The 26,570-nt window shown below is 31.8% G+C and overlaps 3 protein-coding genes across 3 annotated transcripts in view; all 3 read right to left on the bottom strand.

The window, feature by feature from the left end:
• Positions 1–1,475: 1,475 nt before the first annotated feature.
• Positions 1,476–14,942, bottom strand: Pex3 (peroxisomal biogenesis factor 3). Its single transcript, XM_080180154.1, has 17 exons — positions 14,801–14,942; positions 14,273–14,351; positions 13,897–13,937; positions 7,518–7,595; positions 7,003–7,047; positions 6,660–6,760; positions 5,698–5,776; positions 5,188–5,255; positions 4,863–4,930; positions 4,213–4,276; positions 3,713–3,782; positions 3,287–3,359; positions 3,020–3,098; positions 2,660–2,722; positions 2,369–2,488; positions 1,850–1,929; positions 1,476–1,666 (listed from the first exon to the last, which is right to left on the bottom strand). Exons 1-17 carry the CDS (start codon positions 14,833–14,835, stop codon positions 1,598–1,600), a joined length of 1,212 nt encoding a protein of 403 aa, XP_080036280.1. The 5' UTR covers positions 14,836–14,942; the 3' UTR covers positions 1,476–1,597.
• Positions 14,835–18,862, bottom strand: LOC145334625 (mitochondrial import inner membrane translocase subunit Tim8 A-like). Its single transcript, XM_080180157.1, has 5 exons — positions 18,755–18,862; positions 17,203–17,238; positions 16,689–16,747; positions 16,172–16,251; positions 14,835–15,020 (listed from the first exon to the last, which is right to left on the bottom strand). The coding sequence occupies exons 1-5, from the start codon at positions 18,827–18,829 to the stop codon at positions 14,998–15,000; spliced, it is 273 nt and encodes a 90-aa protein (XP_080036283.1). The 5' UTR covers positions 18,830–18,862; the 3' UTR covers positions 14,835–14,997.
• The window catches only part of mRpS22 (mitochondrial ribosomal protein S22), an 11,516-nt gene continuing 3,784 nt past the window's right edge, over positions 18,839–26,570 (bottom strand). Inside the window, exons 2-10 of the mRNA XM_080180155.1 lie at positions 23,822–23,925; positions 23,139–23,217; positions 22,468–22,521; positions 22,109–22,205; positions 21,669–21,765; positions 20,964–21,095; positions 20,458–20,569; positions 19,839–19,926; positions 18,839–19,468 (exon numbers count right to left, since the gene is read on the bottom strand). Of these exons, the coding sequence (XP_080036281.1) occupies positions 19,356–19,468; positions 19,839–19,926; positions 20,458–20,569; positions 20,964–21,095; positions 21,669–21,765; positions 22,109–22,205; positions 22,468–22,521; positions 23,139–23,217; positions 23,822–23,925 (876 nt within the window). The 3' untranslated portion in view covers positions 18,839–19,355. The remainder of the gene's footprint in view (positions 19,469–19,838; positions 19,927–20,457; positions 20,570–20,963; positions 21,096–21,668; positions 21,766–22,108; positions 22,206–22,467; positions 22,522–23,138; positions 23,218–23,821; positions 23,926–26,570) is intronic.

Raw genomic sequence — 26,570 nt, 5'->3', positions numbered from 1 at the left:
GACACTGCTAGTATGTAGTTAGCAACAAAACATTTGGGACCATTACAATTTACAGTTCAATATCCCCCCCTCCCCTGCTTTGTTATTAAATTTCAAACACTTTAGTTATCTAAAAAGACAGACGGACAATAGTCTATTATAGAAACTACTAACGGCTTCGCCCCTAGTTTCTAGGGGATTTGCCCCAAGAGATAAATAAAAGTTAAGGTGAAAATAGTAAAAAAAATAGAAGGACCAAGGATATCTCCTACAAAAAAAAATGCGAGGATAGATTTTTTTGTTTTTGGGGAGATTGGGGGTGTCCCGCCCCCCAAGAAAATAGCCTAAAACCACCAGTAGGTATATTCCCTGAAGATTAGAACCCGATTGGTTTAGTGGTTACCGAGATCTAAAGCTTCAGACGGACGGACAGACATCAAGCTACTTTGTATTATAGATAAAAAAAAAATAATTTATAAGTTACTAATAAACATTCAATTACCTAACAAAAATATATTTACATACAAAAATGACAAAACACGTGGTAAAAAAGATACAGCCGTAAAAAATGGTTGAAAAAGTATCACATATTAGATCCATTAAGACGATTTTAATTTAATTCAGACAACCTAAAATTTCAAGCGGGAATTTTAATTTACATTTGGGTACATACTTATGAAAAATAGCATAAAACCATTCTGATAATCAAAAAATATACGATAGTTTGGAGGCATTGGTATAATAAACCAAAAAATTTATCGCATCGTATTATAGACATTTTTTACGCGGATAGTAAAATAAAAATTAAATATTAATTCCAGTCTTCTCAATTTTATGATTTTTTATATTATTCGCGGAACTTGTCTACAATAGGTAAAATACATAAATTTACAGTATGGCTGAGAACCGGTTCTAATCCAGCAGATTTCAATCAGTTTCAAAGCCATACTGAAATAAGATTTACACTTTTAAGGACCAATAAAAGGTTTTTAAACAAAATAAAACAGTAAAATTGGTATTATTCTCAATTTTTTTATGGCACGTTGGTATGTAACATAACGTTAAAGGGGGGAGGCGGGTGTGACACTTTTTGAAACCAAAACTAAAAGTCGAAAGAACTCAAAAAAAGTGCCATGACTGAAATTTAGCATGGCTGTAGCTGATAGAACGTACAATGCGAAACTGTCAAGAAATGGCGGCGGGACCGCTGCTCTCCCCGAAAACCACCGCTTTCCGCCGAATTTGTTTTGCTCTTTCTCTCTAAATTGAACAATTTAAAATCATTTATGATAAACTTATTTTTCAACAAAAATTTTCCTTATATTTCGTTGCACAAAAGTGTCAAATGCAAATATAAGAAATATTTTGATTGAAAAAAAAAGTTTGTCTTAGTTGATTCCAAATTGTCTGATTTGGCGAAAAAAATAATTCCGAAAGGAAACGGCTGTTTTCAGCGAGAGTGGCGGTTTCGCCGCCGTTTCTTCACAGTTCCACGTTGAATCTCTTAATGGCTACCAAATGCCAAATTTCAGTGCTGTAACTTCTTTTTTAGTTGAGTTTTTTCAACTTTTAGTTTTGGTATCAAAAAGTGTCACACCCGCCTCCCCCCTTTAAAGAATCAAGAAAAATTTGAGGTAAACTTTGACTTGATGCTGCTGAACATCTGCCAGGCTTGGTCGCCTAGTGTAATGGATATAGAATAAGTGGATATTAAGACAGATTCTTGCAATGATAAAATGTTTCCACCAGCTGGCTAATATAAGGTTACCCCCCCATCTTCATGCCCCTCTAAGGACTACATTAGCGACCTAAATTGGCGACAAAAATTCCCTTTCACAATATCCACATGTTTTATATCCATTCCTAGTGTGTTCTGACCGGCGCCACCTGGTGAGCTGGTGCTGAAACTTTCATACACATTGGCTCCCAAACTCTTCAAATCTGGACTGTCTGAAAAAATATTAAAATCCCTCACTTTTCATGTTAAATAAGTTGATGTGGTTGAGTTTTTTTCTGGTCCGTTTATCTTAAAGTGTGTAGTCGAGCCCAGTACCCACCCTCATAATATAGGATAAATTCAAAATAAGGGATATAAGGGAGGGAGAAATTTGTGTTTGTGTTTTACTTTAGGTCAGGTTAGGTTATATTAGGTACAGGGTAGACTTGCAGGGATAGTGCACCGCAAGTATCGGCCTCGCAGAATTGAGGCACAACATGAATACTCCAAACTTATGGCCTAGATAGACTTACCGTTTACGCAATTGTGTCAAAAGTCCCCCCCCCCGCCCCCCCCCCCCCCACTCTGTTAATGTTCGTTTGTCTGACCAGTTAATTTCATGAGCTTCGCTTTTAAGAATGTTGTCACCTTTTTTAATAAAACCATGTTTACCTAGCAGACATGTCAGCCATTCCTCTCTTTGCCCATCCTGTTCAGATTCATCCGTTACACTGGACAATTCTGGCAGAAATTTTACCAGTGGCAGGCGAACACGACATGGAGATACAAATTCTAGATAAATATTTGTTAATATTGGGAAGATGATTAGTGAGGATGGTTGGAAATTCAGGGGTATTTATTTTCCAATCTAGTCGTATTTCTTTCCCCCACTTTCCCTATTTCATTAGTTAAACAGATAAAAACAATAGGCAATGTATATTTTTCGGAGGGAATAAAAATTACCATTTATATCAGGATTTAAAATGTTCTGTTGTTGATCTGAACTATCTGACTGACTGTCTGTATCTAAAAATAATAAGTAACTTTTAATGAGAAATTTACGATTATTACATATGATCTCATATTAATGTTTAATGTTTATGCAGGGAGGGAAGAGAAATTAATCTTTGAATTATAAAAAAAATTTATTACTTTACTTATCATCAAACATAATCCCAACTTTTCTATTGATTATTTCTGCAATCTACAGGGTGAGGATAAATTTTGTTCAATATTGATCGAAATTCGGGGGTGGGGTACATACATTTATCGTCCAGTGTCTTATCCCCCAGGTTCCACATCTAAACCGTCAATTTTACTTACCAATAAAGGGGTCAGCAAGTTTATCGATAAGCAAAGAAAATCCACGTCTGCAGGCTCGAGTTAGCAGATTTAAAATTTCCTAAAAAATCAACATTTAATTCTTTAAAAATAAGAGCAAAATATTATATATTCAAAAGGTATGAAAGACTTAGTTTCACTAGTATAGTCACTTCTAGAAAAAAAGTGTTGGGGGGAGGTATGGTTGACTACACAAGTAGATGTCACTGAAACGATCATTATGCTTATTAAAAAAAAACTTAATTTTACCTGTGATTCTAAAATTTCCAGAGTTTCAGAGATGGCCTCTTTGTAGAGTTCTTTTTCTCTCTCGCTCATGTCACTGGAAAAAAAATAATTTATAGAATGCCTTTTCCTAAAATAAAGTCGCACCTACCTAAATTTTTTACATGAAAACTGTAAAATTAGTTTGTTATCTATTGCTATTTTGCTTTAATCCTATACTTGAGGCTACGCCCATATGGGCCTCTGGGGCCGTACTTGAGTTTGGGAGGAAGAGGGGGAGTCGACCACCTAGCATTTTTAATTTCGGTTAGAATTTTAATCTTTTCCTTAGGGAAGGGGGGGAGATTTTTTCAAGGGGCGATTTCTTTTGAGAGGGTGATCGTAAAAATACAGACAGACAATAATCCTATTACTTTCATATAAGGATAACTATAGGATTGAAATACTTACGTAGGAAGTGATTCAGTAGTGGACAGAAGAAATCTACCAGGATTCAATACTAGATTTCGTTCAGGAAAATCTAAGAAAAAAATCATATCATAAATTGATGTACATCCCAATGATTATACAAAAAAATTATCCCTTAATTATGTAGATTACAATTAGTGGTTGAAACGTTTGGATACTCAACTTAGTGAACCAAACAATCAAAATTCAATAAAATTCCCAAAAGTTGTTAAGCCGACAAATAAGAAAATATTATAAAGCTTTGATGACTAGTGTAATAAACAGCCCCAATGTCCCAATTGCTTACTGTGTCATACAAATCATGCTTTACATTATATCCACATAATGGTGTTTTCATGGCTGCTTGTTGCAGGGGGATGGCAATTCAAATCAGCCAATTATTGGACACAAATGCATCAGAATCAAAATACCTTTTTGTGAAAGGTTTTTCAGATTGCAATTATTAGCAGGTAATTCTGGATAAATATTGTAGTGTTCCTAACCTGAAAGAATTCTGTCTTGAATCTGAGTGAAAATATTCTCGACATTGTCTAACCCAATCTCATCCTATTAAGAAAACAAGAACATTTTATTCATTTAAAAGTTGATATTTTTTAAGGGGGGGGGGGGGGGGTATGAGCAATTTTTCTATGGAGGTTGGAAGTAGACTACCATAATATAGTTAAAAGCCTTCACTTGACCAATACGAAGCTAAAAAGTAAAGGAGAACCATGTCAGTTCATCGGTTAGAAATCACTCCACACAGACAGACACATACACACTTCCTGTTACAAACTTGTATATAAGGATAAGAAAGACAAATACCTAATTAGTGCATAAGATAGTGAAGTAATATAAATTAGAAAACCTCCAATAAACGAGAATGATTTTGCTTAAGATCTACATCTTAAGGGGGGGGGGGGGGGGAGTTTTGACACGCAGGCCTCCTGGAGGTCTATCCAAAAATCTTCAAACTTCGTAAAATTCATCATATAAGAATGATTTTATCTTTAATAACCTATCCTCTCAGTCCAAAGATAAAGCCTAGGTACCAGGTTTTCGTAAATGTGTCAAAACTCCCCCCCCCCCCCCCGGGCCCCCTTAGTCATTAAATATTAAGCACAACAACATTCAAGATATGCAACATACATACCTGTAGTTGAATAAAAGCCACACAACTTTTAACATTCAATAAAGCAGTGTCTGAGAATTCTTTCACGCCTAAATTAAGATTATTATTGATTGATTGAAAACAAACTTTTAAGATTACATATTTTTTGCATCATGTTATAGACAGCTTACCGCGGGAAGTAAAATGAAATATCTAATATAATGATTCCTATTTTACTTTTGTTTAGAGTAAATCACATTTTTCCCATAGCGTTACGAATTGACTGAATGAAGGACGTACAGACATAGTGAATTATAGAATAGCTTTGCTACTATAAAAGGAGCCGCACTACTAAATATATATATACCTTCTTTGATGAAAAAGTTTGATATGTTGAGAAAAGCATGCTGAAACTTGGAAGAAAATCTACTCTCACTAAAAATAATATTTTTATGATAAACAAAGAAAGTTTATAGGTAACTATGCAACAAATAAAAAATAGTAAAAATACCTAGGTATAAAATATTTTTAAGCAATTTTGTAAAAACGACAAACACTTAAGTAAGTATTCAAATTATCTTTTATTTTAATACTTTTTTTGTTCATTCAAAACAATAATCTATTATTTTAAGATTCATTATAAACTTGAGATACATTGATTTTTTATTGATCAAGCACAAGTTTTGCAGGTATTGTCAATGAATCCAAAAATTTGACAAAGGTATTTCACAAATTCACACATTTTATTCTAATTCTAAAACTCATTAATAAGAACAGAAAGTAATTGTAAATATCCAACAAATATGCTGATTATAGACGGCCAGCTACCTAAATATCCTGATTTATGAGTGGCGGTGCCACAAAAATGAATAATGACCTGTTATTATTAATTCCCGCCTTGTTATCCGAGTATATGTATCCCGCCAATATGTTCAGCTGAATCCGCAACAAAACACCTTAAAAACACACTATAAAACACGCATAATACCCCGTTGCGCAATGATAGCCCCTCTACCGCCCTTATTTTCGAAAAAAAATTAAACGAGAGGTGGTGGTAAGTTTTAAATTTATTTATTTATTTGTAAGGTTAGGGCCTCCGCAAGTCAGGATTGAGGGAAGGGTGTATCAGTTTGCGAAAATGAATTTTTTTATCGGTTATTATTAAAGATATATTGAACAGTACCTATAGGTTACTTTGTAAACAGTCCGTCCTTATTACTGAAAGGAAAATATTATTTTCTTGGCTGCTATTCAAGACAGTTTTTTAAAAAAAAGAACAAACCATTTTTTTTTGGTTTAAACCGGTTTTTTAAAAATTAAAAACCATTTTTTAAAAATAATATCCAAATTATAGTATTCTAAGGGGGGGGGGGGGGTTAATACACCATCTCGTAATCAATGTATAAATGGAACTTATAATTCGAATTTCCATCTGAAATTTTGCATGAGTAATCCTTGGTAGGTGTATTTCCCCTAAATCGAACAAAAAGTTGGAAAAGTAACGGCTTATAATAATGCATTTAAACTTCTTTTAGAAAAATTATTTGCTTTTAGAAAAGTATCAAATTGTCTATTAGATATAATCACCAAAGTTAATGATTTAAACTATTAAAAGAATTTTATATCAGGTATTTAGGTTTTTGGCACTTATTTACTGTATTATTTACAATATAAAATGATATAACTGGAAAGATAGGCCTTTGTATAAATTTTTTTTTAAAACCATCCCCACCTTGGTTTTTTTTAGCTTGTTTTTTTTTGGTTTAAACTAAGTTGTTATTTTTAAATGCCAACCCTGATTCAAGATAGGCTACTGAAAAAACACAAAAAGATATGTACCTATAAAAGCTTCTGCTATAACATAACACACAGCATTACTGAAGCAAAGGTTTTTTATTTCGTTCCATAGGCGGAGTTTTTCTTCTTTATCTGGATTTTGTCTGAAAAAAAAATAGAAACGATTAAATTGAATAAAAGAAAAGCTTTTTAAAGAAATAAATCAAGGGTGAAGTTAAACAAACAATTAGGAAGATCAGAAAGAAAATAAGTGAGATAAAAAATGTGTGTATTGCTAAAATACAGACCAACACTAATATAGAGCAGAACAAATCTTTGCCAAATGAAATCTTAGCAATAGAAGGGCATCTTTTATATTGAAAAAAGTAAAATTAAAAAATTATACCTTAATGCCTCTTTTAAAGTAGTTGTATCGTGTATTTCAGCTATCCTGAATAAAAAACCCGTTTAATTTAAATGAGTAATGTATCTATCGTAGATTATACCATTCAATACTAATAAATAAAGTTTTTATCAAACTAATTCTAAAATAGAGCACTTTTTAGTAGAGCAAATACTACTTAAATATGTTATGTCCATAAGTGCATCCATTAATCCGATAATAAACCTCACATGATTACATCTCTACAGTCTACATGGCTTCTCTTTGTAAGTGTGAATAATCTTACATCGACAGCTTTTAAGATTTGTAAAATCGTAGTTTACTTAACTTTAATAGTATGTTGTTGCTGCGCTACTTATTGACAGTATTGTTCTTGTTACTAAGCTATTTACTTGGGAGCTGGGACACCCCAAACCCCCACCCCCCCCAAAAAAAAATTCTCCCCCCAATTTAATGATAAATTAAGGGGTAGGGGAAACATTGCTCAACACGCAGTTTGTGTGAAAGCCCCAGCTAACCTGTCTCTGAGTTGGTTGAAGACTTGAATGAATGTTGTATTGATTGCCGCATCTGTTGATTCAAAATGGTTTCTTTTTCTAAACAAAGAAGAATTCCTTTAATTGATTTTTAAGAAGTCTGTGGCTATATTGCTGTCTAGTTTTCACAAAAAATAGCATGACGACTCGTTTAGCAATGCCTAATTGCTAGTTATTAATTGTATTACAAAATTGTACATGTTAGACGGTATTCTTATAAATTATGCTTGCTCTCATTTTAATGAAAATGTTACTTTTATCATTACAAATTAGACATAAGGGACGTAAAACAAAACGAAATTTTACTTTAGATTATCTCCATTAGATTGGCCCAGAATAAGGCCTAACTCATATTACGATGTGCGGGCGTGATTTAATTATAATACATCATTTATAAAATAACTTTCATTAAAAGAAATTAAAAAAACAGGAAATGCATTTTACTATTAAGATTTTGTTTTTCTAATTTCCATGAACAACGACGACTTTTTTTTATAATTTAATGCTTTTTCGCATGCGTACGAGTCGTACAATTGTAAACAAACAGACAAATTAAAGTAAATAAATACAACAATATTTGTTTTCTAATAACGGATATTTTTATCATTAATGTATACCTTTTATAATTTTCTGTTTAATTTTAAATTTCCTATAATATAACAGTTCAAATTAGAAACAGTAGCAACTCTATAATCGTTACTACAAAGTCCGTACTTATCCACATTTAAAACAAACTCATTTTCAAATGAAGTTAAATTCCAACTTATACTTTCTGTGATAGTAATTTATTGCATCATTTTATAAACAGTTTTTCTCCGATATTAAAATGAAAAATTATAACATTACAACTAGTTTTGTTAGTCCTTATAGTCTAACAAAACTGGTATTAATTGTATGTTTTTTTTACTTTAATATTCTTGGAAAATTGTCTGTAATACGCTGCTATACATGATTTTTCAGAAGGGATGAAAACTGGTACTAATCCAGCGGACAATAATCGGTTTTGACTCCATATTTGAAAAATAATTTATCGAATTGTATTAAAGACACTGAGCTTTTATACGTGATTTTTCAGTATGGCTTAGAAACGTTTCTAATCCAGCGGAAATAAATCGGTTTCTGAGCCATACTGGAAAACACTTTTAACACTGTCTTTTTATATCCAAAATTTCCTTGCTTGCTATTTCTCCGCCGGCATTTTAAAATTTGTATTTCATAATTTATGTGTTAATGTTATTTTTAAAGATAATAATGAACAAGACAAGAAACCAGTGGGCAAAACAAGGGCTCGGCCTTTGTCCTAGTGAATCTTTGCCAAAAAACCAATTACCCCTTGTAAAGGATGTTTTGAATAGATATCTCTTTATAATTGAATGCAAAAAAATAGCACAAAATGTAAAAGATATTTAAAACCAGCTGATCTAGTTGGTTGTACATCTAAAACTAAATCAACTTCGCTGACATGTGGATCAGGTGACAGTTGTAACAAAAATGAAATGTGTTTGGTGGCAGAAATTCTAACAATTTGGAAAATAGCTGGGCTCCCACATATGACACCTCAGACAATAAAAAAAAGATTTTAAAAGTTATAAGTGACTATACTTCGTATGAAAAAAGAACACGATCATTAAGTGTAGGTGATGTCACACTGGAACTAAAAAAAGAAAAGTATGTTGAAACTTTAAATGGACTGTTTGAAATTGGAAGCTTAAACCTAGAACAATTGATTTGTTGTAAAAGCAGGTAAATATTGTGCAAAAATATTTCAGGTGTTAGGGAGGGGGGGGGGGGGGGGATTTCTTATTACCAAGGACAAGTATTCTGATAAACGTAAATTTTAATTTCTAATTAATTTTAAAAAAATAATTTGTTTCAACAAAATATCTTTCTTAGATTGTTTATTATGAAACTTGTCAATCCTTAAATAAAAGTAATAGGAGGTTTGTCTATCTGTACCGAATTATATTGCTAACCACGTATATAATATAGTTCTCCTTTACAATGTAGCTTCTCAAAGAAAGGTTTTTATTGTTTTTTGGTGAAAGTACCACCCTCCTAAGAAAATCGCTTACAGAAAAAAATTAACATCCCCCTCTCCCACTTTTTTCTCTACAAAACTTAAAACCTCAATTGACATAGCCACTAGTGTTCTATTAACACATCTATCACGTACATCAAGGAGTTACTTATTACATTTTTATTATTTCAGGAGCAGAAAGGAAATACAGCTTGACTTAAATTTTTTGAAAGATCAAAGAGGCCCAAGAAAAATGATTTTAAAAGGAACTAAAAAAACGTTTATTGATAACGAAAAAGAGATAATTGATGATATGGAAAGGCGGCAAGTGCGCGAAGCTGCTCAAGAGCGATTAAAAATTAAAGAAAAATTAAGAAAAGAACAATCAATGAAAGTAGTAAACATTGAAAAAAGTGTTATTAGTGACAGTGACAGTGACAAAGAATTTGAATTAAAACATAGCTCTCCCCCAAAGACCCGCGACCGTGGCTCAACACGTAGCGCATCTGCTCGTCGTCGGGAAGGTGTTAGGTTCGAACCTCGGTCCGACACCGCGTCATAACTAAAGACGTTAAAAATGGTTCCCACTGCTACTATGTCAGATGCGCGACGTAAATAGTTAGAGTGGGGGGAATGCCTTGGCCCAAAACAGGCGCAACTCGTTACCATGCACAGTTAGGACTTCTCAGACAAAGGTCGTGCATCACAGAGAGTTGGTTGTCTGTAATGTACTGTACCACGGGTATGAGGTGAAGGACCAAGAGTCTGGCCTTAAGTTGACAAGTTGACTGTTCAGTCCAGGTGCAACTCACCCATACGACATTAGCATTAGCATAGCTCTCCCCCAAAGAAAAAAAAATAGAAGAAGTGACTGTTACTCTAAACATTAAAGAAGTGATTCGTGAAACCTCTTTATTTTTCAATCATAGACAAAGCAGCTATAGAACGCAAACTGGTGTTCTAGGCACCATTTTAGGTAAATGTGGAAAAGTAGATTTAAGTACCATAAATTTCAGTAAGAACACTGTATATCGTGAAAGAAAGCGTGCCTTGTTAGAAGATGCGCAGAAAATTAAAGATGAAAATAAAAATTTATTAAAAGACTCAAAATTAATTTGCCATTTTGACACAAAACAAGTTAAAGAGATATTACCAAATGGTGTAAATGTAACAAGAGAGAGACTAGCCGTTAGTGTCACATCCCCAAATTTCACTGAGGATGATGACATACTCCTAGGTAATATCTTAATAATCATTTATTTGCTGTGTCCTTCAATTTAAAAGTTTTTTGTTGTTGATAATTTAAGACGAAAGAAATTATGTAATTTATCTTTGCAATAGTTTATTTTCCACAATAGGAAACAAAATATTAAAGTAAAACTTTTCATGTAATTTTTCACATACCTATACTTTAAATATTTAAATCTTTTAATTATTAAGGTTTTAAATGGTAAACTTTTAGTCCCGTAGCTACATTACAACTAGGATTTAATTTTATTTATAAATTTAAAACTATTAATTCAATAGGTTCATTGCCTTTCGTTTTAGTAGCCAAGCTACTTTATATTCCACTATGTCTGTCTGTCTGTCAGCCAGTCCGTCATCCTAGTTTTTATATTAATTTATTTAATTTTATTCATTTTTTCAGGAGTCATACCGATAATGAATGGGAAAGGCTCCGTCCAAGCAGATGCTGTTTTTAATTTACTGGAAGAGTGGAATATTGAAGAAAACATAATAGCAGTTTGCACAGACACTACTGCTTCGAACACGGGCAGATTATCGGGAGCAATAGTTAAATTGCAAGAGAAATTAAGCAGGCCACTGTTGTGGCTTATGTGTCGCAGACATTCTTATGAAAGGCATATTTGCCATGGCTTCAATGCAATTTCAGGCAAAAAGTCTAAAGGACCTTGTAAAAATATTTACAACAATTTAAAATCAAATTGGCATAAATACAAACCGTTAGTTGAAACAAACATGGACAAAATTAGATACTATGATTATGAAAATTGTGACCCAACTGAAAAAAAGTTTGCCTTAGAAGCGAAAGAATTATGCCAAAAATTATTAGAGAAAAAATCATTCAAACGTGGTGACTATGAATACTTAGTTACATTATGTTATGTTTATTTAGGAGGTGAAGTGACAAATTTTAAGTTTAGACAACCTGGTGGTTGCCACGAAGCTAGATTCATGGCTGACAGTCTGTATATACTTGTATTGAATATGACACATGGTATTCTGAATATATTAAATGAAACAGAATTAAATCAAATGAAAACTTTGTGTGATTATATTGCAATTTTTCATGGGCCTTATTTTTTAAGAACATCTATTCCTGAAAAGGCTCCAAGTCTGGATCTTCAATTAGTAAAAAATTTAAAAGAACTTAGTAATAGATATAAGCCAATAAGCGAAGCTGTGTTATTGAGCATTGAAAACCATTCATGGTATTTAAGTGAACAATTAGTTATACTAGCATTGGCTGATGATTCTTTAGAAGATGAAAAAAAAAGATAACATTGCCAAAAAATTGTTAACATTTGAAAGACAAATAAATTTTCTTATTCAAAAACCAAAACAACAGAAATTAGAATCAAAAAACGAGTTGGCTGATTTTGTAGGAGAACAAAGCTGGTTTTTATTCGAAATCTTAGAAATGGAGGAAAAAGACCTCGTTTGGTTAAAGTTTGAATGCAGGAAAAGACCATTTTATTACCTATACAATTGTATAATGAATCTTGCAACATCCAAAAAAGCGAATTTTGAAATAAAGAAGTTAAATAAATTAACTTACAAAACTTATTAAGTTTGATGCAAACCTTCTACAAAATAGGAATATTTCTAGCTTAACTAAATGCTATTTATGTTTGAAAACAAGTATGACAATATTAATAAAAGCGAAGCTCTAAAACGGTAGAACAAATGAACATTAAAATTTGTTGTGTCTGGACTGGAGTTTCAAAATTTTGTTATCAATTTAAAAACTGTAAATGACTACCTATGCAGAAAGAAATATTAAACTAATTCAGGCAGGAATATAAGTAACATTATAACAAATATGAAAGTAGGAACAATTGGACCTTTTATTTATGTTTTTGTACCAAATGAGTCACAATTTTTTTTTAATTTAAGATCAATTAAAGCTAAAGGAAATATTTTTCTTCAGTTACTAAATATCTTATATTCCCTTTTTTAGGATTTCATTGATTGTACAAAAAATGAAGAAAATCGGCAGTGTTACATAATATCTGCCAAAAAACATAGAAAACTTTTGTCGAATTTAATGACTAAGGATAGAATTTTTTATGTTTTTTATTCTAGCAATGCAAAAAGCGTGGGCAATATTTTTAAGAACTTTTATTGGTATAGAATAATCTCATTAAAATTAGGTATTATTATTGATTTCAATGGCTTTAACCAACAGTTTACTTACAGAACATAACATATTTTATCCTTAGTCGGAATTCACACATAAAACTTGAAAATTTACCTATTTTTGTTTGTTACCAGTGATTTATTTATTTGTTATGTCTTTAACATTACTTAATTTAATTTTCAATAGTTTTTTTATGCTCATTTAAAAAATAAAAACTTTTGTTTCTTAAGTTTTAGTTTTTTTTCACTAGTTGCTTTGCCATTGTAAATATAAAGCAGTATTTGTTTGTCTGATTTAAATGATCCCTGAATCAATATAAATTCGGTTGTGCTTTTCATTGAATCCTTATATAAAACTTTAGGTAGTTTTTAGCTTTATTTGACACCCAACCCTCATTGATTTAAAGCTCCAATAAGCTAAAGTATTTAATATCTAAAAACAAGAACTATTCAGTATTCATGCATTTCAGAGAGGCATTGTGTTTGTCCTATGCATAATACAGACATGAGAAAAGTAAAATAAGGGTTACTGGTGGATTTTTAATTCTAAACTTATTTTATGTGATTAAATTATATTTTTAAAATTAAAATCACGAAACCTTATGTTTATTATGATAGTGAAAATGTAAATCAGTCTAACGAAATCAGTTTTCATCGTAGAAACAAAATTTTTAGCTTAGAATGCCTGTATAGGCAGTGGTTACAAAGTTCGAAAAACTGCACTTTGAATTAGGCATAAATAAAAAAGTAGCCTGATTTTGGGCCAGACTAATCTCCATGGCTAAACTATATTCATTATACATATGCTACAAAGACATTTAAGGGTTCAATAGTCCAAGTACCTAAACTTGTTAAATGCACTTTATGCAACTATCCCGTTGGCACAGTTTAATTAAAATTAAAAATAATACATACACAGAAATAATATATAGAAAACAATTTATAAGGTAAAAAAATAGTTACCTTACTATTTCGAGTTGTTTTTTGCGTTCATCGTCCCTAACCTGAAAGAAAAAGAGAATTTTAGTTTTACAACAACAAAAAACTTTAATGTCCTACATATCTGTAATACAAAGTAAATTGATGTCTGTCCGTCCGTCCCTTAAGATCTTTTAAGCTCTCTTGGGGCAAAGCCCTAGAGGCTAGGGGCGAAGCCGCTAGTATAAGTAAAAAGTAATAGGTACAGCCTTGCATGGTGTTTAGTTACAGGAAAATCATTTTTAGAAATAAAATTAATAAAGATGAAAAGTAAACAAAGCTACTCTATAATTAATACTTTATTGTCTGTCCATAAAAAGTATACTTTTTGTTGGCTCTTTAGACAGTGTATTTATTTTACCTGGCTGATATGTCTATCAAGAAGGGTGAAGGCAATTGCTGCCCCTCCTAACGCCACACCCCCTACCGCTAATTTACGCCTGAAAGCCATAAAAAATAGGTAAATTAATGAAGAGAAGGGGCATTAGACTATTAATTACACAAAGATTAAAAAAAACACGCTATTTCATTCGAATTCGTAAGCTCAGATACTTTTGGGACCTTCTTTCTTGCACTGAAATTTGATTGGTAGGATTCTAAATATCAGAGGCAAAACTTTTCAACTAATAATTTTAGTCCATTTTTTTTGTTATTTCATATTTGAATATAAAGATGCATATTTTGTATAATGCATAAACAAGTCCAAATTAATTTTTTTTAAATATAGGGAAACTACATCCTAAAAGGAATTTTTTTTGCCAAATAACCTATCCTCTCACTTCTAAGACAAAGCCTACACTCCCTGTTTACGCAAGTGTCAGTACTTTACCCCCCCCCCCCCCCCTTGTTCTCGGTTCTTTTATTCAATCGCTTAAAAATAAAACTTTACCTGTGTCTTTTAACAAAATCATACAAGGAAGACATTTTGTTTTTTTTATTCACTGTTTTATCATCATTTGTAAATCATAAATATCTAACTAACATTTCCACGGTAAGAAAATAAGAAAATTTGTTTTAATTATCACTAGAGATCACTTATATACAAGTTGAGTCTTTCTGAATGTATTTCTTTATGTTTTATTGGAGTTAGTCGTCCATGCTTGACATGCCTGAAGTTACACAAATACATTTAACATTTAAATAAGATATTTATTAAAAATTATCCTATTATATAAAGTATTAAGTTTTTTTGTCTGTAGCATCCCAGCAAGATATTTTGCCATTGCTCGTGCAATATAAGAACCGATTCCTATGCTACCTCGAATCCCATTCTCCATGAATTAACATCTAATTTTTTGGCGATAAACGTTGGAAAATTGGCCTTTCAAGCAAAAGGTAGCATGCGAGTTCGCCATCGATATCGTAGCAGAGTATGGGGCGAAGTCGCACAATAGTAGCATAAATTAAAAGAGAGTTAGAGAGAGAGGATGAAAATAAAAGTGAAAAAAAAGATCTAAGAGGCTTTTATGCTATAGAAAGAACCGAATAGAGAGCAGCATACTTAATGCGGTATACCCTTTATGCTACTCTGCTACGTACGATATCGATGGCGAACTCGCCTGCTACCTTTTCTTGAAAGGCCGATTTTTCAACGTTTATCGCCAACGATATCAAACAACGTAGCATGCTACCTTTTTTTTTGGAAATTTCGCTGGGATAAGATCAGGGGTGTATATTATGCATGGGATCCCCGGCTCAGGGGGGGGGAAAAAAAATAAAAATCAAGTGGTTAAAGGGGAAAAAAATGTAAAAATTAGGAAAACTGAAATCATTTTTTCCATTTCCCCCCCTCCTTGGTGAATAAAAAATAAAAAAATGTGTGGTAGGAGGATAAAATAATTAAAATATAGAGTCCTTTAAATATTTTTCCATTTTCCCCCCTTCATGGTGAGAAAAAACTAGGGGGGGAAAAAAAATAACAAATTTTGTAGCCGGGGAAAAAAAATAAATCTTGTGCAGAATATACACCCCTGGATAAGATATCGTTAACCACTGAACTTATATGGTTCTCCTTTACAGTGACGCTTCTGTTAGGTCCAGGGAAGGTTTTTAACTAATTTTGGAAGAGTAAGTATCTCATTCTCAACTCTCCCAAAAATCGCACCACTCTCCAAATTTTTGATTGCAACTGCAAAAGCTTCTGGTTTTTCTGATTAAACTAAGCAACTATCCAATGTTTTTGGAGCCAAAAAAAACGAAAAGCATTAAAATTTACAGAAAAGATATTTGCTATATTTGTGTTAAAAAATAGTATTTGTGCCTGCAGTAAGCTCTTGTGCCTTCTTTTCAATTCTCTCAGTCACTAGGATGTTGGTGTCAATAAATCTCTCTACACAGTTCCTACAAAATAAATTCAATTTAGCGGATTTTTGGCACTGGTACCCAAAGATTTAAAACCACGTTAGCTTATTCCTTGGATCAAAACTTCTGATACTTATATTACATTGCGATTGGTTGGTTCCAGACTAGTAGTGAAAAAGGGAGAGGGCGAAAATGCAATGTAATGAAACCAACCTAAAAGATAAAACACAAAGGAACTCAACCAAAGTGGTTCAAGAAATACAATTTTAGTCTACAAATAATTCAAAACTTTTAAAAAAAATTTTAAAACCGACAAACTGGATGCTTATTGCATTAGTACAGGGAATATTAAAAAAAATCAGCTGAATATCTTAAATATCAGCCGAGAAAATCACATTTCCCCCACAGCATTAAGGACGGGCGGACAAAGTGAATTTTTGGAAAAGCTTCGCTTCTAAAACATGTGAAAAAATTACTTCATACAGTTTTCAGTTCTGGAATCCAGCCGAGTGCTGGGCTTAGAATCAAAGCAGGTCTATAAAAAAAGGTATAATAAAAAATTTAAAATATCCTTAAGTATCATTAATTCTGTTGATTATTCAAATATACTATAAATGTTCGTCTTTGTTTGTTAGTCGTTAATGTAATGGGATGGATGGACAAAATTGAATTTCTTGACCTTTTGAGTAATACATTTAAAAAATGTATAGGTATTTTTTATTTAAATACCTAAAAATTAATCCACGCGAGAAAGGATAAGAAAATGAACGATAAATTGGTGTAATCCCCATCTATTGGTTGCTTGTAACAAAGATTAAGATTACACGCGAATGTGAGATTGTATTCATAACACTTTGGGAACTACTATAATTGTATTACTATGTCCACTCCATTTCTGGAAGGTCTGTATATCGCCATTTTGGGATAGATGCACGGACATACCCTTATTGTAGAATAGCATTGCTACTAGAGAATAAAAATATGACTTACATCCCAGCACTTTTCATTCAACTCGTGTAGGATATTCTGAAAAATAAAATGAAATAATAATAAGAGTCACCTATAAAATATATCATATAATATAGGATAATAGTAAAATAACACAGCATTTTACGCGGGTATTGTAAATAAATCACCAAATATTACAATTAGATTAGGTGTACGTTTAAATAATAAGTAACAATTCATTTCCTGCAATTCTTAATATCATTCAATGGACAATGGACATTTAGATTTAGTCTAATCATTAGTAGTTGCGTTACTAATAAATAACACAATAATCTAACTTTTACTTGAATGATGGTAGAAAACTAAGGATGAACAAATCTAGATATTATAACCAACATACACAACCAAATATCAATTTCTTAGTAAGGTTAATATGAAATAATACAATACCCCCCCCCCCCCTTTTAGTTCATAGTTGCTTCGTCCCTACCTTTTTAGGGACTTTAATTTACATGGGAAGATTTATCCCCAAAAAAATTTGTTGAAGGGGGGGGTATATTTTCTCGGGATAACATATGTTAAAGAAGGCTACGTGACCAAATATAGCCGAAAAAACAATTGCTTCAGTGGTTAACGAGATCCTGACAGACAGACAGACAATAAAAACCTTTCCACATCATGATAAAGATAAAATCATTTAAAATTAAATGAAAATATCAAAATTCTACAACAATATTTAAGAAAAAGTTAAGTTAAAAGAGGTCAAATTGAGCTAGAGGGAAATTGATCTCAATCTAGAAACCAGTTAGAATAAATGTTGGAATAAAACAGCAAATTGTTTAGTTTAGGAAGATTTAGATCGGGTATTTATATAATCTTAAGGAAGTAGCGTCGCTGTTCCGTCACAATGAAGCATAAAGCAGTCAATGACGTTCACTTTTCAAACGATTCATTTTCACATGATATATGACAAATATTATATATTCTTTTATGTATTATGACAAATGTATTCTTTTATGTTATTTTATAATAAACGTAGAAACCAGATATTAGCTGCGCTAATTGTAGGAATAATAATTTTATGGACACTATAATAAAAAAAAAATTGCGAGATTTTAAAAACACCGCATAGTTTCATTTCAAGTTATACTTTTATACGTTCATGAAAGTTCAAAATCACATGGTTTGTTTGGTAGCTTTCTTTATATCTTGTACGGATGGGGTTGTTAAAATTAAAATTATCATAGGGTGTATAACATGTCTTTTAAAAATATTACACAAAACTTAACGTACTTAAGACACTTTACTGAGATAAGAATATTGATTTCTTCAACTTATTATTAAGTGAAGATAAAATGAGAGATAAGATTTTCCGGGGTGTATTTAGTTATGTAGATTTTAGAAATAAGGGGTGAGAACATTTAGTAGATTCAAAAATAAAAACTAAGTTTTTTTGTTTGTTTTTAATATGAAATCCAAAACGATTAATATCCTCTGGATTAGAACCAGTTCTACTAAGCCATACTGAAAAATCATGATAAGCCCGGGCTTCCAGCCTCTCGGGACTAACAAAACTGGTTTTAATCTTTCTAACCTGAAATCTTTGCTTCTCAGTTTCCTGATTGATAAAAGACTGAAGGGCAGGGTCTACTCCAGACATACCAGCCATTTTAAATAGTTTTTATCTGTAACAACTTTTTTAATTAGGCACAATCTTTTTTTTCTTGTAAAGAAAATTCTAACAAAATACTTGTAATTTTGGAAAGAAGCATTAAATACAGTGATAAAAATGTTCGATTGAAGCATAAAAACTTAGTTAAGGCCATTCCTTTTAGTTTTGACATTTTTTGCTTAGACCTTTTTTACGTTCTTTAATACTAGCATTTCAACTTTCCGGACCTTTCTGAATTTCAATCTCGTAAGACAATTAGGTATTAATCTATTAAAATCTAAAATTTAGGAAATGAAAATAATAATTTCTAATAAGGGAAGAATTCATAAAGAGATTTATAGTTGTACACTTTGGGATTAAGCAACTTAGAGGAATGTTAATATTAATTTCTTTTCACTGTTAGAAAGGTAGCTTTGTCAAAATAAGCTTGTTATTTCAATTGAAAGTTGCTAAAATCTTAATTACTATTTCTAAAAAATTCAATTCAAGAAAAACTTAAGAAGTGTTATTTTAAAGGTAAAGTTTATTGGGCTTTCTTAAGAGCCGCCAATATTTTATTTTTCTGTCTTGCAGCTGGGCTTCTGGCAAAATTTGTTATACATTCTGAAGAATTCTCACTCAGTTCGAAGGATTTATCTAAAATAAAAAAAAAAATATTGACAATATTGAACATATTTTTTTTTTTTTTTGGGGGGGGGGGTTATTTATGTAATTGTAGAAATAACTTTTTTTACTTTACAAAACGTTGTATGCCTATCAAATGAATACAACTTAAAACAAGTACCTCAATGGTAACAAAAGAGATTTTGATGATACATATTTATAATCAAGAATTATGAAAATCTGCTACAAATTAAAAATATAATACAAAAAATCTTTATTCTTTATGTATATCTAAAAATAAGCATACTGTACATAATGTATAAATACAATACATACAAAATCTATATGTATAGACCAAGTGACAAACGTCTAATCTTTATGTTTATCTATAAATAACACTCACCATTTGCAATAATCTGATAAACTTTAACAGTTCTAGCAGCGTTCTCCAAACTTTTTGACATTATAAAATGTACAAGTAAATCATCAATCTAAAATAACAATAGTTTTATACCTAAATAACTAATTAGTGAACTATCTTTGTATTTTAATTAATTCAAATTACCTATGCTCCATAAACAAAAGTAATAAAAATTAAGAACAAACATTTTTCACAAGCCCCTCTCTAAGGAACCCAACTTTACGGGTTGCCCTTTAAAAACTTATGTAAACCAAACTTTGTTTTGTCTTTTTACACTTTTGGTAGATTTTTTGATCAATGGAGGGGGGGGGGGGGGGGTGGAGGTAGGTGTGCCCTTTTTAACTAAATCTAAAACAAAGAAACTCAACCAAAAATAACAGTCACAGCACTGGAATTTTGCGATTTTATTTGGAAGTTTTCAGTGGTTCCGCCGCCATAACTTCACAGTTCCATTTTGTACCACATAAAACCAAACTGACATGCCAAATTTCAGTGCAGTAACTATTTTTTGGTTGAGTAACTGTTTAAGGTTGGGTTATAAAGTGTCTCATCCGCCCCCCTCCCCCCCCTCCAGCCTCTCACGTTCATTAGAGTACTGTACCTGTCTATTCCAGCAAAGATAGAAGACCATGGGACCAAAGTGCCTTGTTGACTCCAGTGCATAGAAATGTTTATGTTCATTTATATGGTTGTACACTATTTCTGCAGTTCTGGTGGATTTCAGATCATTACATATTTTTGACATAGGCAGCAATAGCCAGCTATCAAACTTTAGAGATCCGTTAATAAATAAGAAAGTTTCAGTCAACTACTGGAACAAACAAATTTAACAAACGAATGGAATTGACAATTTATATAACTTTGGAGACCATAATATCTGATATTCCAATATCTACCTCCCTCTAACATATAAAACCAGTAGCATCAAATACTGATAGAAAGGTTTTAATTGTTTAGTAGTTTTGCCTCTTTTTTTGTACGAAAGCAAAGTAAAGGCATCTTAACAAAAGATTCAAAGCTTTAAAAAACTGTTCAATTAAATTATGTTTCTGCGGGTACCTAAACCTGCCTCCCTGCAAGTGATATTAAGAATGATCTGAATTCCTGATGTATAAAGGATGATCAGGTTCAAATTGTCCACAATTTCTATCCAGAATGTATACATACTTTTCTGGCATCATTAGGGCTTTCAGGTTGTCCGGCTCAAACATAGCTGGCACGTAGTGTTTACATTCCTCCCTATAAATTATGATCAAAAAAAATTACTACAAACATAGTGTTTACATATCTCCCTACAAAATGATCAAAAAATGGAATATAAACCATCAATTATGACAAACAAAATTTTCTTTCTCTGGTTTAAAATTAGGTAGGTAATGGTGGAAGAGTTTTGACACTGCTAGATTAAACAGTAAATATCTGTCAGTCCGCCTTTTCATCTTTTAATTTATCTATATGTTTATCTCTATGTCTGTCTATGTATTATCTACATATCTGTTTTATCTATCAATCTATCTGTTTAACTTTCAATATATTTGTTTATCTAAAATCTATCTGTTTATCGATCAAACTATCGGTTTATCTATCCATCTAATTGTTCATATATCAATTTATCTGTTTATCTATCAATCTATCTGTTAAAATAGCAATCAATCTATTCATTTATCCATCGATTTATCTGTTATATTTCTATCATTCTATTTAAGTTCTTTCATTTAACGAAGTTAATACAAGTCTCAATGTATGTATCTCTATTAGTCCGTCTCTTCATCTACCTTTCTATTAATCTATGTATTATCTATCTATGCATACCTTGGATAATAAATTTGATTCATTCTATCATGTTCTTCCCATGTAGCAGTTCTAAGTGTACCATCAATATCTCGCACAACTATTAATCTTTCACGATCTGAAAGAGACAGAGAAACTAATCAGAATGTATAAATAAGACAAACATTTAAGATCTTAAGGAATGACAGTGAATGGCAAAATTACCCTCCTTGTAGATTAAAATTATTGGTTCAAAAGTTTGAAAACTAGCACCATTTAATTAAGTACTCTAAGTTTTTGAGCCAACGAATAAGAAAACGTAGTTATAAAACTTGAAGGCCTTGAGTCCACCCTCTGCTTATCATTTTAAAGGAGAACCAAAATACAATAACGATTCGGCGATTAGCGGATTCTTAAGAACAAAGACAAATATCTTGTTAATTCTACTACATACAAATTAATGTTAACTTTTAGAATATTACCTTCCACGCCATAAGTGATATCAGTGAACACAATCTTGCTATTATCAAATCCTGTAAGCAACGGATCCTCCTCTAAAACTGTTGCCACAGAAACTCTGCAGTATTTCATTCTTCTTGTTCAAATATTTATAGAAATTCTGGTACAGGTACGGGGGACGTTCAAGTTTTTTTTTATTTTGAGTGAGGCAAAGTGAGGAGTTTTTGATGTTTTGAGAGGAATAATCTAATGTTTTTACATTGGAATAATACGTACTACCAACCACTCCCTCATATAATTTCTTCAAAAAAAAAAGATTTTAGTGCTCGGCATTTACAGGGAAATCACCGACTTGATTATTTTATGACAGAATGAAATTCCTTTCTTCCATAACAGGAGGCATTTGCAGTTTCATTTCTGCCTTCTTTAAATATTCCTAAAATTAATAAATACACTTAAAAATGATAATTAGGTTTTGATTGGGTTTTTATTATGATCAAAACAGTAATTCTTTTTATTATCTAATTAGGGTTGGCAATCCGAATCCTTAATACGCCCAATTTTTGAATCCAGAATCTGTTTTTTAATAGTGCATTCGGATTCTTAATTGTTAGGCTAAAATTAGCGTCTTGAATTTTTTCTTTCAACCCACCCTTTTTGAAGGCAAAGATCACCCCACCCCCCCAACTCTTCCAACCTACACCACCAAGAAATAGGAGAAAAGCTACTGTGAAATTAAAAAACAGCTTTAGATTCTTCCAAGTACCCGGTAAAATGTAATCCCTTAATTTTTTTTAAGACTTAAAATATTTCTAGAATCCGGAATCCGTCAAAAAATAAAAATCCGGAATCCACGGAGAATCCGTTTTATTTTTGAACGGATTCTTAGAACCCTGAAATCCGGTCAAAAATTAGACGGATTGCCAACCCTAGTTTTAGTACATTGTTAGTACATTAGCCCTTGTGGGTCACTAATGAAAGTTATACTTTTGTATGCATTTAGAACCGGTTTGTTTCACGTTAAATTTTTGTGATAATTCAGTAGCTACCTACCTTTTGTAATTGTTCTAATTCTTCTTGAGTGACAAATTGATAAACACTTTTTTTGGTTTCTTTACCCTCTTTCCTCGCCCTGCAATTGTTAAGATTTAGATAACCCTTTCATCATGAAAATTATACTGCTACTCCAATAACCAAGGCTGTCCATCCTTATTATCTTTGGTTTTACCATAGTTTGGGAAAAGGTTTTTTTAAAGGTGGGTTTTAATAGTATCGATAATTTCATGTTTTATTAATACCTAGATAAAATGTTCCTTTTAAGTTTTAAAATACGGTTAAGTTTAACTAAACGTTCTTAAAATGTTTATTAGTTAGGTAACTTATATTGATACATCTAAGAGAAATTACTCGTATTAAGTTAACAAGACCCAAATAAAGTTAGATATTTGATCCTTGTATGCAAAACAGTAATCCTATAATATAAAGCAGTAAGAGTTATTGTCTGTAGCGAAGGATATCGCAAACCGATATGGTTCTCCTTTACAGTGTAGCTTCGTATAGGTCCCGAGATGGTTTTAGGCTGTTTTTTTTTAACCTGGGTAGGTATGGTATTATGCTATTTTTCTGTCCTTCCATATACATTTGAATATAGATCACCTAGATGCTAGGGGCGCATCGGCTAGTAAACATTATAAACGTGAATAAAAGTTAAGTTTGTATCACTCGAGTGTTTTTACCTAAAAACTTTCTGAATATTGCATCCAGTTAAATTCTTTAAAAGCTGCTGAACTTCTCCTTCGTAGAAAACCACCTGCTTTTTACGTGCGACAGTGGAACACTGGTTTACAAAGACTTTTTAATTTTACACAAAAACTATAAGGATAATACTATGGAACATAATTATCCCTTTTGTAGATTTAATTGCTGAAAAAGGACATTGCTAGAAATCGAGTTTTAAGCCAACTGGATTACAACTAATCCCATTGAGATCTAAATTATTTGGGGGTTGTATATTCTGCAAAATTGACCCTGCTCAGGGGGGGGGGGGGGGGTAAAAAAATATGTGGTTGGGGCAAAAAATGTAATAACTAAGAAAACTGAAAACATTTTTTCAATTTCCCCACCCCCCCCCCCACCTTGGTGAAAAAAAAATAAAAAAATGTGTGGTAGGGGGAACAAAATAAATAAAATATAGATTTCTTAAAATATTTTTTTATTCCCCTCCAATTATTTTAGGGTAGCTGTATGTTACTCACGAATAAAAATTTTTATTAGACTGTCATTAATGTATGTAGAAGTTTAGATGTATAATCCTGGAAACTACCGGCCCCAATAGCGAAGTTTGTTTTTTTTGGTTTATACCAGGTTTTTTTTTTTTTTTTTTTTTTATAAAAACCAGGTTTTTTTTTTTTTTTTAATAATTAAATATCCAAATTATAGGCCTGTCCCCCCTCTTTTTTCACCCCCTCCCCCTTTTTCTCACCCCCGAAACGAGGGGTGCCCAAATCTAATCAAAAGGACCCGAAAAAGGGCAGCCCAAAACCGCCCGCCCGATTTGACAACCCTGATTAACAGTTACAGGGCGACCACTCCGAAACCAAAAAAATATAGTATTTTTATAGTATATTTTTTTAATCCATATAGTATATATAGTATATTTTTTAAAACTCATATAGTATGATATAGTATCGGACTTAGAATTATTTAGTAATACATAGTATACAGTGTGGCCACAACCAAAAAAATACTGATACTGAAGAAAAAAAAGGAAATACTGAAAATACTGAATCCTAAAATAAGAAAAAATACTGAAAATACTGAAGAAAAAAAAGGAAATACTGAAAATACTGAATCCTGAAATAAGAAAAAATACTGAAATACTAAACAAAAAAATACAAATACTGAATAAGTATTTTTTTATATGATTCCTCATTTCAAAATTTCATATATCATACCTTTATAATTTGGGGGATATTTTAAAGACCTTTTAATTTTGCCTCTTAGATTTTCTTGCACCAATTAAGCAGAAAATGACTGATAAATATTTTAAATGATTACAAAACTTAAATACTTTTTAGTTAATTTAAGAGCATGCTAAAAAACTTTACCTTTAATAATCATGCAAAGTACTCACCTTAGATTATTCATTCTATTAATAGACAAAAAAAATATCTGAAAAAATACTGTATAAAAGCATCTCAAATATCTAAAAAATTTATATTTGAGATGAAATTGAAAAAAAAATGTATATTACCATCATAGACGTCCAAGCTTTTTATTTTTTTTTGGGGGGGTAAAATTTTTTTAAGGGGGGGGTAATTCGCTTTTGGGGGGGGGGGGGTAAAATTCGCGCGTCGCAATTTTTTTACCCCACCCAAAATTTTTACCCCAGGGGTAAAATTTGCTTGGGGGGGGGGGGGGTTAATAATCCCCCCTGAAATCTGTTGGCAGAGGTAAAAGGTAAAAATTTTTTTTGGGGGGGGGGGGTAATTTAAATTTTATTAAATATTTAGTATTAAAAATGCGCGCGAAGCGCGCAAAATTTTTTTTGTTAGATTTTTATTTTGGGGGGGTGGTTTACCCCCCCAAAATTGTTTGGGGGGGTAAATTATAAACGGGGGGGGGGGGGGGGGGTAAAATGAAAAAAAATTTGGGGGGGCAATCGCCCCTTTACCCCCCCCCCCCTTGGACGTCTATGATTACCATAAAAAAACCCAAATTAATGTACAAAGTTATAGGGTAATTTAAAGGAAAGTAAAGTGAGGCGCGAAGCGCCGAAAAAAATCTGACATCAACTACTTGAAAAAACATCTTATTTATGCAAAATTTTTTGGAATTTAAGAAATAATGAAAATACTGAATCATGAAAATTTCCAAAAACTGAAAAATACTGAATAAAATTTTCAAATACTGAATATTCAGTATTTACTGAAAATACTGAAGCCCCAATTTCCAAATACTGAAGAATACTGAAGATTTTCAGTATACTGAAGAATATGGCCACGCTGAGTATATTACAATATACATACATCATCAATAATAACTCTAAGCATAGCTGTTATCAAAGCAATTTCACATATAAGGGTTTTACTCTGTGATTATTAGGCAAGGTATCAATGTGAGATTATAGGTAATTTAGGATAAAAGTTTACTTTTGGTTAGTATTTCACATATATTTAATTATTTTTTTGGATAGGTCTCAGGTTCAGGTGCTGCAGGCTATCTGGAAAGGTAAAAAAATTTAGATTTCTGTTTGAAGAGTTAGAGATCAACTTATAAAACAAAATATGCATCTTTTTGGATGTTATTAACATAAATAAAGAAAAAATTAAAATAGTCCTCCAAGTTCTGGTCTTGCAGGCCTCCAGGTCCACTCTGGACAGGTTATAGATATTTTTTTATTTGAAGAGTTAGAGGCCAAGTAATAAAACAGAATATGCATCTTTTTGAATGCTATTAACATATCTGAAGAAAAAATTAAAATCG

This window comes from Acartia tonsa, chromosome 12, assembly GCF_053477335.1.
Source record: "Acartia tonsa isolate MP-2025a chromosome 12, ASM5347733v1, whole genome shotgun sequence".
NCBI lineage: Eukaryota > Metazoa > Arthropoda > Copepoda > Calanoida > Acartiidae > Acartia > Acartia tonsa.
The sequence above is the reverse complement of the archived record's forward strand: the minus strand, read 5'-3'. Positions and strand labels throughout refer to the sequence as shown.

Excerpts from the sequence above, each read along its gene's own strand:
- Pex3 (XM_080180154.1), bottom strand. The coding sequence starts at position 14,835 with ATGTCTTCCTTGTATGATTTTGTTAAAAGACACAG. Across the intron at positions 7,048-7,517 it reads TTCAACCAACTCAGAGACAG|GATAGCTGAAATACACGATA; the intron begins GTTAGCTGGGGC and ends TTTTTTATTCAG. Across the intron at positions 2,723-3,019 it reads ACTTGCTGACCCCTTTATTG|ATACAGACAGTCAGTCAGAT; the intron begins GTAAGTAAAATT and ends TATTATTTTTAG.
- LOC145334625 (XM_080180157.1), bottom strand. The coding sequence starts at position 18,829 with ATGGCTGGTATGTCTGGAGTAGACCCTGCCCTTCAGTCTTTTATCAAT. Across the intron at positions 16,252-16,688 it reads AGAACTGAAAACTGTATGAA|GAACTGTGTAGAGAGATTTA; the intron begins GTAATTTTTTCA and ends TTTATTTTGTAG. Across the intron at positions 15,021-16,171 it reads GGCACAAGAGCTTACTGCAG|GCATGTCAAGCATGGACGAC; the intron begins GCACAAATACTA and ends GTGTAACTTCAG.